This window comes from Bos taurus, chromosome 13 (genome assembly GCF_002263795.3).
Source record: "Bos taurus isolate L1 Dominette 01449 registration number 42190680 breed Hereford chromosome 13, ARS-UCD2.0, whole genome shotgun sequence".
NCBI lineage: Eukaryota > Metazoa > Chordata > Mammalia > Artiodactyla > Bovidae > Bos > Bos taurus.
The window spans coordinates 10,062,495-10,076,843 of NC_037340.1; the positions used below are offsets into that span (position 1 = coordinate 10,062,495).

A 14,349-nucleotide genomic window follows, 5' to 3' on the forward strand; every position below is an offset into this window, starting at 1 on the left:
CATCCTGACTCTGAGAAAGGAGGCCTTTGGGCCGGAACAGCTGAAGGGCATTTGTTGTTGTTGTCATTCAGTTGCTCAGAGTCGTGTCTGACTTTTTGCAACCCTGTGGACTGCAGGACACCAGACTTCCCTGTCCTTTACTATCTCCTGGAGTTTGCTCAAATTCATGTCCATCGAGTCAATGATGCTATCTAATCATCTTTTCCTCAGTTGCCCCTTTCTCCTGCTGCCCTCTGGGGCAGCACCAGCATCAGAGAGCAGATGCCTGGGCCCAGGTGTCTGAGATCTGCTTGGCCAGGCAGACACAGCCTGCCAGCCTCTACTGGGCTGACCACGTGCCCTGGCCCTGAGGCCTCTTGCTTCTCTTTGAAGCTCTCACTGGCTATAGACAACGGCAGTCCATCCCCTATTGGTGGGGACCAAGGAGGACCTTTTCTGCTTGCCCTCAGCTGAGACACCAGTTCACAGCCCAGAGAATTAATGCATTAACAGTAACAGTCCTTGTGAATGGCAGCATTGACTCATAGCAACTGCACCTGATGGTCCACACCGCTAGGCTCTGGGCTATGGAAACAGCCTACAGGCCACCCTATCAGGGAAACCTGGCCCCCTTTTACTGAGCCACATTCTCAAGGTGGCTGAGAGGCTTCTGCTCTCTACATCAGCAAAGGGGTGATTCTGTTCATCCAAGGGATGGGTATTAGGTTGTTCACTCTAACACGAATCTGTTCCTTTAAGGGAAGCTGGGATGAATATGTTCAGGTTCAGAAGGTATAGAGGTGGCCTGATGGCCAGGTGGGGCTGCAGGTGGCACCCCCAGGCTTGAGGAGGACACAATGCATGACTGTGCACAAACTGAGCCCCCAACTAGCACGTGACTCCCTGACAGCTGGGCCTGCGTGCGGCACCCTGTTCTGCTGTTTACAGAGCGAGGAGGAGGTGGTGGCTCAAGAGAGGACATGAACTTTACTGCCAGCCTCTGCAGGGCAGGGGAGTCCACTCCCAGCTGGACTTCTGATGGTCTATGGAAATCATGCTACTTGATGGCAAGAGGCTCTGAAATCTCAGAACCCCGAGAGGCCAAAGGTCAAAGCTCAAGAAGCAGGAGAACCAGCCTCTTGATGGCATAGGACAGGACTGCATGTCTGGGCCCTGGACTTGCCCCTTGGTTGTTACAAACAGGAAGTTCACCTCTTGCACGTGCCTTTAAACGTTGAGTCTTAGCTGTTGTGTGCTCATCTTCCTCCCCGGGGAATATCAGCTTCCGAAACAGCTGGAGCTGATGGGAAGCATCATCCCATTTTCAGAATCCTGGCTGCAGCTTTCAGGCGCCCCCGCCCTGACCTCCATCTCCCTCTGACTGACCCTTCACGCTGCAGCTTCCTTCTCCCCGGGGGCCATCTCTCTGCTCACGTCACCTGCTCAGGGAAGCCCTGGTGCCTCCCAGGCTCCATAATTTCTCTCGTACATTCTCTCCTAGCACCACCCTGCTCTTTCTTTTATCCCAGTTTACATCATGGAACTGCCACTACTAATCTGGCTCTGAGTGGCTTGAGAGCCCTCGTGGGCAGGCCCTTGACCACGCGGCTCACCCTTGTGCGCGGGGACCTGGGCGGGACGGAGAAAGTGACACAGAAGAGTTTGTGCAGCGTGACGGGCCAGTGGAGGGTGGGCCACGGATGGGCAGGCTGGTCCCCCGAGGACCATGGACAAGGAAGGAGCAGCCAGCTCTGAGCATGCTCAGTGCATCTCTCTCAGCCAGGCCCCTGACACAGCATGTGGCCAGCAGGGTCACCAGAAGGGCCTGACTTTGGGCTGACCCTCCCCTACCCTCCCGCTGCACAAAGGGACTGGGGTGGTAGCCGGGACTCAGGTTTATACTGGTGGCTTCAAGTAGGGCAAGTGCCTACCTTACGGGCTGTCCCAGGCTCACCTCCCTCCTGTCTGTCTCCGCCTCGTCCCAGCACCGGAAGGGTACAAGGCAGCAGAGGGACCGACACCCAGAGAAGGGCTCACCCCATGTGCTAATGAGACGGGGACAGGCAGTGGTAGTGCAGATCAGCTGCAGACACGGCAGCACGTCCCCCAGAAAGAGAGCCGTGGGACCACCAGCTCTTCAGAGGGCCCTCCACTCCAGACCCTAAGGGGAGTGGGCCATCCGCCGTGTGTCTGAAGGCATGGGAAATCCCTTATGAATGTCAACTTGATCTTCCCCATCGACCCACTTACAGATGATAAAGAGCCAGCATCTTAAGATTCCTCTGTAGCGGAAGGCCTGTGCCCTCTGTGAACCGACTTTTCTTATTAAATCCATTGAAATCAGGGCTCAAGACACCATAAGAGAAGAAGTCATAAATGACAGAAACCACCCCCTCCTTCTCCAAGGCCTCTGGTGTGTTTGGGAGAGAAAAGCTCAGAGTTGGAATTAAGCAAAGTGCAAATATTCAAGAAGCTCTTAATCACCACAAATTGGCTTTCTTGTTCACTGTGATTCCTTTCTCTGAAGACGGTCCCCGATGTTTTGCAAAAGCAGCTGTGTTCCCCCCCACCTCCCTCCCTTCCCTCTGCCTGGCAGAGAAGGAGCCTCAGTGACAGCAGAACCCCCGGGCTGTTCTTCAGCGAGTAGCTCTCAGGCACAACTTGAGTGGCTACTGGAAAGATACAGAAACTTCTGCAAATATTAACTGTGAGGAAGGCTTCCTGATCGGAGAAGGCAATGGCAACCCACTCCAGTACTCTTGCCTGGAAAAGCCCATGGACAGAGGAGCCTGGAAGGCTGCAGTCCATGGGGTCGCTAAGGGTCGGACACGATTGAGCGACTTCCCTTTCACTTTTTACTTTCATGCGTTGGAGAAGGAAATGGCAACCCACTCCAGTGTTCTTGCCTGGAGAATCCCAGGGACCTGGGGAGTCTGGTGGGCTGCCGTCTATGGGGTCGCACAGAGTCGGACACGACTGAAGCGACTTAGCAGCAGCAGCAGCAAGGCTTCCTGATACTTGGAGGAAAGTAACTGCTTTTGAACCGTGAAGATGTCTAACAATATTTTTCAATCCGGATTTAAATTCTAGAGAATGGTTTCTCTTACTGGTGACCTGCCTTCATGGCACCCAAGAGCTTCCTGATGCTGACCTGCCACGGCTCTCCGCCAGCACGTCTTCCTCCGCATGCTTCGTGATGCTGCCCTGACATGCTTTCTGCTGGCGCGTCTTCCTTCGCATGCTTCGTGATGCTGACCTGCCACGGCTCTCTGCCGGCACGTCATCCTCTGCATGCCTTGTGATGCTGACCTAGCACGGCTCTCTGCCGGTGCGTCTTCCTCCGCGCAGCTTCGTGATGCTGACCGTCCACAGCTCTCTGCCGGCACGTCTTCCTCAGCGCAGCTTCATGATGCTGACCTGCCAGGGCTCTCTGCTGGCCCATCTTACCCTGCGCATTTCCGACTGTGTACCAGAGTACCTCTCAGTTTTCAACACATCCACTCTTCTCTCTCTGAACGGGGAAGAGTCTGCCTTTCCAGCAATGCAGAAGGAACAAAACCAAACTGATGAATCTCAAATTCCTACAGCAGAAATCAATTGTGGGAGAGGTAACTTAGGAAAAAGTCTCCTTGTTTTCAAATACAGATGTACCACATGACTACAGTTAAAGAAAGGATGTTACCTCACACCACTCAGGATGGCCATCATCAAAAAATGTACAAACAACAAATGCTGGAGAAGCTGTGGAGAAAAGGGAATCCTCTTACACTGTTGGTGGGAATGTAAATGGGAACAGCCACTAAGAAGAACAGTATGGAAGCTCCTTAAAAAAACTACAAATAGAGCTACCATTTTGACTGAGCAAGCTTGCTCCTGGGCATATACTTGGAGAAAACCAAACCATAATTCCAAAAGATACATGCACACCAATGTTCCCTGCAGCACTATTTACAACAGCCAGGATATGGCAGCAACCTAAACGTCCATTGACAGATAAATAGATAAAGAAGATGTGGCACATATACACAATGAAATATTACTCAGCTATAAAAAGGAACAAAGCTGTGCCATTTGCAGAGATGTGGATGGACCTAGAGAGTGTCAAATGGAGTGAACTAAGAAGAACAAACATCATATATTAACACATGCATTTAATAAGTGGGCTCTAGAAAAATGGTACAGATGAACCTATCTGCAAAGCAGAAATGGAGACACAAATGTATGGATACCAAGGGGAGAAAGCAGGGTGAGATGAATTGGGAGATTGGGATTGACAATATATGTCAATGTATGCTATTGATATTATGTATAGATATTGAATGAGATCCTACTATTTTGCACAGGGAACCCCATGCTCTGTGGTGACCTAAATGCAAAAGAAATCCAAAAAAGAGGGGATATATAAATATACCTATAGCCGATTCACTTTGCTGTACAGTAGAAACACAATACTGTAAAACAACTATACTCCGACAGAAATTTTTAAAAAGGGTATTTTGTATTTAGTCATTCAGCAAGAGATGCACAGAGGGCAAACCCTTTAGAAAGGCAGGGGTGGCCTTAGAAGCTAGAACTCAGTTCTGTAACTCCACAGTTACAAGTGTGTGCAAATGCTATCTGGAGGGAACAGGGGTGTTCACATCCTTGAACCCTTTCGGGTCCATCAACTGCCTTTATGTCCCTCCCGCTATTTTACATGTAACTAGTTCTACTGGATTCCCTAATGCAGGAGGCTTCTGAAGGCATCAGCCCCACCAATTCCAACTCTGCCCTGCTAACTCTCAGGTACCACCACGGGATCAATTTGAAATATGATGCTTTAGAAATCTGCAGTTAAGAATTAGGTAATTTGTTTCAACTTGGAAATAACTCTGTATGTGTAAAATTCACAACATGAGCATCATCAAAGAGTAATTTTTCACCTACTATATTAGCATTAGAAAAAGCACTCTAAACCAAACAAAAAAGTCAACAGTCAGGCCCTCTTTTTGCTGGTGGAAAGAGCCCTGTTGTACAAAGAAGGGTATATGGGCTAAATCTGTCAAGAATGAGTCTCCTCAGATGAGTGGTCTTTCTTTAGTATTTCCAAAACATCAATACCTGCTGTGGTTATGTGCATATAATAGAAGCATTGGATTTGGCCACGGAGTTCTTTTACCTAGCTTTCCTTACTCTTTTCCAGGAACAAAGTGTGGACTACTCCTGCGGTGTGTGTAGGAACACGGGAGGAACAAGGTCTCATGCGGCGGACACGTTCAACTCTGGACTCACGAAACCTCCAGGCGCCATTTTAGGCAATGTAAAAGAGGGTCCATTTCAAAACCTCTCCAACAGCACCCTTTGAAAGCAGTATGTCACAGAATACTATCTCTCACGTTGTTACCTGCGTGTTCTTGGAGGGGATGAGCGTCGCCTGTGGTGGGTGCAGACTGAGTGTTAAGCAGCCGTGTCATGATGCCGCGCAGCTCCCGGTCTCCAGGAGCGAACCGGCGGCAACAGTGGGCCAGGCACAGCCGTGCGCTAGGAGATGCATCCGGGGAGACGCGGGAGGGCTGCCGTAGGCAAAAGCTGACCCCAGATCAGCAACATGGCCCGGCTCTGGGGCTGCAACTGCATCTCCATAGCAGCTACATTTCCAGTTCATGGATGCACTAGGCTTTGAAAGCTTCTGTTCAGAGTCTGAAAGACGCTGTCTAGAGTTCTGAGTCGGGAACAGATTGAGCTCTTCCCGCCAACAAACATAAACAGAAGGGCCCAGCGCCCTGGTTCATGAATCTTCAGAGCGTCTCTGTATTGTGGGCCAGGAATCTCCTAGATGTCCATCATTAAGGAGGCAGCGTGACCTCGTATCACTTGACTAAGTTAATCACAAGGCTGAATTGGAATTTTTCTAGCTTAGAAACAAGGTCTGGGTGGGACTCAGGGTGAAGGGCACTCTACTACCTGTGGTTACACACAAGTTTGGTGCACATATTTTGGAGTGTAAGCAAGACCTTGGAGGACATGCTGCTGCTGCTGCTAACTTGCTTCAGTTGTGTCCAACTCTGTGCGACCCCATAGACAGCAGCCCACCAGGCTCCCCCGTCCCTGGGATTCTCCAGGCAAGAACATTGGAGTGGGTTGCCATTTCCTTCTCCAATGCATAAAAGTGAAAAGTGAAAGTGAAAGAGAAGTCGAGTCCGACTCTTACCAAGCCCATGGACTGCAGCCTACCGGGCTCCTCCATCCATGGGATTTTCCAGGCAAGGGTACTGGAGTGGGGTGCCATTGCCGTCTCTGGAGGACATGCTAAAACATCCTAAATAAAGGATTCTGTTGAAGTGCCTTAGATTTGTCCCACTGACTACAAAAGCATTTATAAATTGGTGGCACTTCACTCTGAACTGCCTTCAGCGGTCAGTGCAGCATACCTGTTATTTGACACACTTGAAAGTAATACGATAGATACTTGCTGGCCTTCTTTTATTTCTTTGAATTAGTCCAAATTAATGAAGCTTCCATTTTATCACCAGAGACAGATATCTCTGTCGTGTGTCTTCTCTTCATCTCAGAAAGGGATTTCATCGCTTGTTTTGAGGAGACTTTTCACTGGCTTGCCAGCATTCCTTCAAGTTTTACTCAGATTAAGATGCTGTTGAGTCCGATTAGAAGTCCGCATCCATACAGTGGTGACGGTCCCTCTGCCTGTCACCCTAGGCTAGGTGAGAACCTAGAGGTCACCCTGTGCAACAGTGTCATTTTCAGATGGGGACTGAGGTTCAGAGAAGTGAAATGACGCCCATGTGTTACAGCCAGCTTTGCCCAGCACCGACCAGGATTTCCACCCTCAACTTGACGCCTTAAGATGAGGACTGGAATCAAAGCATTGTCTGATTCCTGTGCTTCCTACTAACACACGTCTATTTATTCTTGTCAAACTGTCATGTCCCCTGTGTGATCCTAGTGAGACACCTGCCATGAGCCTGGCTTCCAGTACGGGTCCCAAAGGGCAGGAGACAGATGACCTGGTCAGTTGAAGAAAACCATTTAGTTTACTCAGCAAAAAGGGGACGTCGTACATAAAAACCCAAATGAAGTTTTTGGCTAACCTGATATCATCTCTCAGTTTTTATCCTTTAATCTCTAGGTTTAAATTTCCTAGCAGTAATTACCCCTAACCTCTGCCTGTAATCACAACAGCACTCAATATGAAGTCTTCCTGCAGCAATTAAAAAAAAAAAAAGTCCTCATTTTTTTTCATGCTAAACTATGATATCTAATTAGTACAATAATAATTTCCCCCCTTATCAGGATAATTGCATCTTTGAATATACATTTTTCAGACTGGAGAACTCTGTTGCACAGGCATCTTCCAGAAGACTGAATGCAGGCCTGTTTTGTTACCCATTCATTTGTGACTTCAATCATTACTGTAAGCGCATCTTCCACAAAACAATTGCTAAATTATACATTGTGTATCTTTCCAAGCACATTAGATAAATTTTTAAACAGACCAGGAGGAATGATCATGTCACAAGCTTAAAATAAACTAAGCTACAGGATGGATTCCATAACTTCATTTAATATTGATAGCAGCTCCATTTAAATCTTGAAAAAAGCAAATATCTTTAATAAATTTCATGTGAATTATATATTTTGATATAACTATCATACAGGACTGTGTACACATATAAATCTATAGGTAGAATTATATACATTTCAATATATACCATATATATCTTTTTTTCTTCTCATATTTTTCTCTTTAGTAAAACAAAGCAGTTTTACTTGTACATGGATGTGCGATGCTACATTAAGTCCTGAGTAATTTAAGGGATCGTTAATAAACTACAGTAAATTCTAGTCTTGCAGCTTAAGATCCAGTAGATTCAGTAACAAAAATGTGAACGAAATGTTTAAAAATATGCCTTCAATGAGGAGCTCATTTTGTGCTTAGCAGAGAAAGCTTGAACGTGCAGGACAGCCATTTGGTAAAAACTTCTTGAATATTCAAGATTAAACAAATATCCTATTTCAATGGATTTATAGAAGCTGATGTAACCTACATCCAATGTGTCAAGCATGGAAGACTCCAGTTATGATTGGACTGAAAATCCCTTTTGCAGAATGTGAAATTCTGTGTAAACATCGGTGCTTAGGGGATTATACAAAAAGTTCAGCCTCAAATGGGGAAAAAGGAAGATACAATGAAGTAATTTAAAATGCTTTTCTTGGGATACAGCCAGCCACATGGAAGGGATATTAAAAAAATAAGAGTATTCTGGTGAAAGGGGAAACCAGATGGAAGTCACTGGGGAGGTCTGCCCAGCCACCCACCAGGGAAGCCCCCGGGCTGGCTCGGCTCCAGGGGCCCAGGGTGACGGAGCCTCCAGGACAGGCTCTGCACACAAAGAGAAGGCCGCATTCACCCTGAGGGGCAGGGGCGGCTGCCCCTCAGTGTCACCGTGGCCAGCGCGGCCCGGCTCTGCTCAGGCACTCGGAGGAGGCGGTGAGGGGTCCAGGCCCCTGGTCGGGGGCTGCTCGGATGAGAAGGCACTGTGTGGCGAGGTTCCATCTCCAGTCCTACCCCGTCCCGTGGCTGCTGTAGTCAAAGACGCCCTTCTTGAAGAACGGCGAGAACTCGCACACGGTGTGTTTGGACAGCGTCAGCCCCACCTTGTCGATGTGCAGCGGGGACGTGGCCGACTGGAGCATCACGCTGAAAAAGTCCCTGAGGTACCGCTGGGAAGAGACGAGAGGCAAAGACACGGTCAAGACACGGGCAGGGAGGAGTCGTCGGGGAGGAACGCCTAGAAACGATGCCCCTCCTGGCATGGAGCGGCTGCCACTGCCGTTAGAAACAGCACGGGGAAGCCCCTCCGCTGCGTTCCCCACACTGGACCCACCTGGGGAGCAGCCACGGCGTCCAGCGTGCGGGTGACACCTCTTGGTTCTGACGCACAGACCATGCTGTCTGCAGACAAGCCCGGGGATCGCCGGGCAGCGGGCGCTGGGGGTGGGGTCTACTTTCCAGCACGGTGCTGGTAGTTAATACCCCGCTTTTTCAGTCAAGTCACATGTGCTAAGTCGCTCCAGTTGTGTCTGACTGTAACACTGTGGACTGCAGCCTGCCGAGTCATGTCCCCCCGCCCAACTCACTGACAGAAAGGCCACTAAGAGGAAGGAGAACAAAACGGCTAACGGTCTGCACGACGCTAAATGCACATTTTTACTCTTATTGACCAGGGGATTTCTGCAGGAACTAACGTCTCTGGCACTAGTAAGTCCTTAGTCAGTAATGTGTCAAGTGGCACAGGCCCTCTGTGCTTTGCAGCTTCTTATACACTGAAGGAAAAGAAACACTGCGGGCGAGAGGGTCCACTGAAAACACACACATTTACAGACCACCCAGTAAAGGAAGCTCTTGCTGAGATTAAGTGTTCTGAACCCCGTGCTCACCCCCACCCCAACCTGTGCACACGTCTGTGGCAGCAATGGCCAGCTCTTCTGGCACCAAACTCGTAAAGCTGCTCTGAGTCCAAGACCCGAGATGCTGGGGCTGAAATCAGACACGGGCACCAGCAAGATGTGTTAACGGAAAAGAAAACATGCAGAAATATTTAATACAGTTCCGGTATGGCAAAGGCTACCTGTAACTGAAAATGGGGTGCAGGGGGTGGGCACGCATCTAACAGGAGAAGGCCAGGGAGGCAGCTAACATCCTACAAGTCTCTGTGCAAACACTTATTTACCCCAAATGTCACTAGAGACACGGATAATGAACCTGTGGCCTGGGGGAAGAAGCCAGATTCAGCTGGCTGAATGAATAACCCACCTCAGATTTACCTCTGAAAGAAGACATTCTGCTCAAGGAAAATCTGTTAGCTTCTTTCTTAAAAACAGTAACAGGGACTACTAATAATTAACACTTGTACGGTAATTTATAGTTTCTAAAAAACCGAACTCTTTCTGTTTTATGAAAGTATAACTGATGCCCAGCGGCTGAGTACTCTTCCAAGGCAGGGCCTGCAGAGTGCTGACACACGGAGATGTCTGCGAAACCAGCACCAGAGCAAGGTGACAGACGCTCGGACCGCACCCAGAGGGGTCCTGCATCACCCAACTGTGGCTTATCTTCATACTCTGCCTCTGCCTACCTCTTGTTTTTTTTTTTAAATTATTATAACACCCGTTATCTGGTGAGCAAGGCTAGTAATCCAGAGAGGAGACGTGAACGCAAGGATTTTTAACTCAGACTGTTTCCCGTGTTCAATACTCTTAACTTGCTGATCTCATGGTAAACGCTCAAGAAATGCTCTCTAAACAAAAAGCAGGTCAAGGTAAGAAGGTGTCAAAACCAATTGCTAGAAAATGGACACCTTGCTCCAGGACTGATTTGCATCAAAGAAGCAGAAGAGAACATGCCCTGACTTCTCTGGGGGCAGAAAAGCCGGGAACATTGACCTAGAGGGACCCCAGATCCAACAAACACGGCTACTGGGAAATACCGATCTGGCACGAGGGGGACTGGGGTCGCCCCGCGGGTGAGCTGTGACTGCACCCCCTCCGTGCGGTGAGGCAGGACCCGGGCCCTCACCTCAGCAGCTCCCTGCAGCCCACGCCCCCACGGCCATGCTCGAGCGCAGACTAATGTCCACGCCGCCTGCCTCCCAGATGCTTTCTGACCGGACGGACGGGAACAGATGATGTATCAACATGTGTCATCATCAGTTCATGAAGCAGGGGCCCTTTAAAGGGCCAAGAAAGCCTGAAGCGATAATGAAAAGAGAAGTAATAGTAAAAGCCATAAATAAAGTGCAAAGAGAGGGTCCTGGAGATCCCCCTTCCCCACCTGAGGAAGCCCCGTAAAGAGAGAGCAAGGAAGCAGTCACCGGCGATGGCTCTCCTTAAAATGAATGCGTCAGCACGCCTCCATGAAACCTCCAGAGAGAGGAGTCTGATCCAGCTGATTCTAAACTGATTATGGAAGAGCTTTTTCTCTGCAATGAGTCTCTGCTCAGCAGAATCGGGTGGCCTTGGCTCCCTCTTCCTAGACCACTCCTTTGGTCAAAGAAAGGCTGTGATAGGAAGTGTTCTTTGCCGAGACCTTGGGGTGCTCTGAAGTGAAGAGGTGATGCGTGGCCTTGGTTGGCTGTGTCGAGAGCCACAGGCTTGCAGTGGGCTGAGCAAATTCTTGCTGGTGAGTGACAAACCCAAAGGACCAGGGCTGGGGCAGGGGACACAAGAAAGAACTAAAATTGCAGAAAATGCCTGGCGTCACAGACAGCATCTCCTTCTCTGTAATTCCCCATTGTCCTGGGCCCACTGCTGAGCTGGGGGGAAAGTGCTTACAAGCAACCTTGATGACTAGTATTGATGAGTTCATTTTTAAAAACTGAAACATACAGAGAGAAAACAGCATCCATCATGAATGTACCGCTTAATGAGTTTTCAAAAGTGAACGCACTGGTGTGCTGAGCACTGGGCTAAAAATATAAGAACACTTTTAGAGCCCTGGCAGCCCTCCCCATCCTCCATCCTCCAGGGTAGCCACTGCTCTGGCTTCCTGTGCCACCGATCAGTTCTGCCAGCTTTTGAACTTGATACCGATGGGATCCCACAGGGTGCACTCTTCTGTATCTGGCTTCCACTGCTTAACGCCACTTTCGTGACGCTCGTGAGCCTTGTGCACCTGGGTGGGTGTGCTGTGGTCTGCTCGTTTTCACTGCTGCGTAGTATTCCACGGGCCCATACCCTCCCACTTACTGAAGTGAGGGCTACGGAGGGGCGGTGGGTTTGGTTCTTTTGTCTGAGCTTCTTCAGTAATGAAATCGACGACTGTGTAACGGTGTTGGGTGAATCAAGTTTATTACTATTCCTACAATAAAGAAGCTTCCCCTTAGGGCTTGAGGCCTCAGTCTAATGTACTAGAACTCTGCTACTGCATGTATATCAATATACATCCTAATTATATATAAAATACATACTTAAGTACATACATTCATATTAATAAATCCTGCTGTCTGTGCTCCTAGTGTTTTCCACAGCACCTGTGGCCAAAGGGAGAAAATTAAAGTGTCTCCTGTCAAAGCTCTCTCTCTAATGTTGAGTCCAAAGACACCCCCACCCTCCCTGGTGTGTGGAAGTAAAGTCCAGGAACTGAGCCACCTCCCCAGGGCAGTTTACTTTTTACAAAACTCAAGGACTCCAGGAGTTTATGCGCTTATCAGGGTCAGAAGGGCAAAGTAGGAGAAGGGTCTGTGGAATCCAATATCCAATTTCTGTTTCCTTCACATGGCTTCCTCTCCATGAAAATAAGAAAAGCAGACAAATTTCAATCTCTGCAGCCACTGTTGTTGTTCAGTCGCTAAGGCACGTCCAACTCTCTGCAAGCCCATGGACTGCAGCACACCAGTCCTCCATTATCTCCCTGAGCTTGCTCAAACTCATGTCCATTGAGTCAGCGATGCCATCCAACTATCTCATCCTCCGTCACCCCTTTTTCCCTGTGCACTCAATCTTTCCCAGCATCAAGGTCTTTTCCAGTGAGTCAGCTCTGCATATCAGGTAGCCAAAGTATTGGAGCTGTTAGGGATCACAGAAGGCCTGCAGGACCCCTGGCTGGCCTGGTGGCGGGGTAGGGGGAGGTCATATCCAGTCTCTGCTCTGTGAAACACCCCAGATCAGGGCTGCTGAGAGTGGTGGCTATACCTACCATGGTTGGGAGACATTCCAGCCCTGCCTCGGGAAGTCAGATGAAACCCAATCTTCTTTCAGTAAGACTGCAAATCAGGACATAGAATGCAGAGCAAGAGGGGGTCTGGGGATGTCTTGAGAGTGAGCAACCGAGGAGATGGGAGGGACTGAGAGGAGAAGGAGCCCAAAGAGAGGCAAGGGCCAGCTAGGGGATGGGGAGAGGGGATGGGGCGGGATCGGGGCGGGGGGGCGGGTGGAAAGAAGAGGAGGGAGAGAGGGAAAACCACACACCACGCTGGGGATGGAGGACCATGCTGCTGCTGCTGCTAAGTCGCTTTAGTCGTGTCCGACTCTGTGCGACCCCATAGACGGCAGCCCACCAGGCTCCCCTGTCCCTGGGATTCTCCAGGCAAGAACACTGGAGTGGGCTGCCATTTCCTCCTCCAATGCATGAAAGTGAAAAGTGAAAGTGAAGCCACTCAGTCCTGTCCGACTTTTAGCGACCCCATGGACTGCAGCCTACCAGGCTCCTCCGTCCATGGGATTTTCCAGGGAAGAGTACTGGAGTGGGGTGCCATTGCCTTCTCCAGGAGGACCATGAGCTGCTTTCAAAGTTGGCAAAAAAAGGTTTAAGAACAATAGATATGTTAGACATTTATCTAGGTTTCTTTTAGCTGCTTGGACCGACACTATAATATAAGGTATTTTCTTATCAATGCTTTTGGAAAATCAAATTTAGATGACAAATCTTTACGGGATACTTCAGTACTCATGCACAGCGCCTTGACTTCAGAAAGTGTCTTTCTTCTACAGGTTGTAGGCATATATATATATACACATGTATATATGTGTATATATGTATATGTATCTATGTATTTATTTTTTAAGTCAATCTGCACAGGGGCCTTGAGCAGGGTGGGGGGAGGCAGAAGTCACTGGGAGACATGGGCCCTCGTGGGTCTGCTCCAAACAAAATGTTAAATGGCTTGTGATTTTAAAAACTGCCCCCTCCCCCCAGAACAAAACCAAAATCCTGAAAGGGGACCATGAGCTTTCAGAAGAGGAGGACAAGAGATCAGCAGAAGGATGAGGGGCACACAGATCACCAAGGACGCCCTGCACCAGGTTCCTGACTCCTTCTCTCCAAAGGGGTTCTTTCTGTCCTTTAACTCGCACTCGCCGACACCCCTGAGCTCCTTGGGGATGTCCCCCACACGCACGCACCAGGCAGGCCAGCGATCGCCTCGCTCCTCTCACAGAGAGGCCGTTGATCAACAGCCTGCAATGCTCCAGGCACAGTGAGAACGCGTAATGGCTATTTCATTTAAAGACCACAACAGGGTATGAGACAGAGACGACTACTATCTCCATCTTCTCAGAGAAAAATAACCGCAGTCCAGGAGGCGCAAGTACCGTCCTAAGTGCCGTCCTAAAGATGACAGCGCGTGGGAGTGTGAGGACTCACACCCAGCTCTCCCGAGTCCAGAGACTGGTCTCAGTCCCCAGGCTCCGTCCACAGCCCCCTCTTCTCGGGCCGACCCTCCTCTCCGGGCGCTGCCATCTCACTGGGCCAGGCTGATGGCACTGGGCGTCTTGCCGTCTGGCCTGACAGCGCTCTCACAGGGACAGGGGTGCAGGGTTGTCTAGGGTGAATGCTCCATGCAAACGTGGGGCAGAGACCTCCTTCCTGTGATG

At 49.4% G+C, this 14,349-nt stretch overlaps 1 protein-coding gene across 5 annotated transcripts in view; it reads right to left on the reverse strand.

Moving 5' to 3' along the window:
- Positions 1-7,073: 7,073 nt before the first annotated feature.
- KIF16B (kinesin family member 16B) overlaps positions 7,074-14,349 on the reverse strand; it is a 309,240-nt gene continuing 301,964 nt past the window's right edge. For all 5 annotated transcript variants that reach the window (XM_025000913.2, XM_025000912.2, XM_059892889.1 and 2 more), the window contains one exon: positions 7,074-8,700. In XM_025000913.2, the coding sequence (XP_024856681.1) occupies positions 8,542-8,700 (159 nt within the window). In that variant the 3' untranslated portion in view covers positions 7,074-8,541. The remainder of the gene's footprint in view (positions 8,701-14,349) is intronic.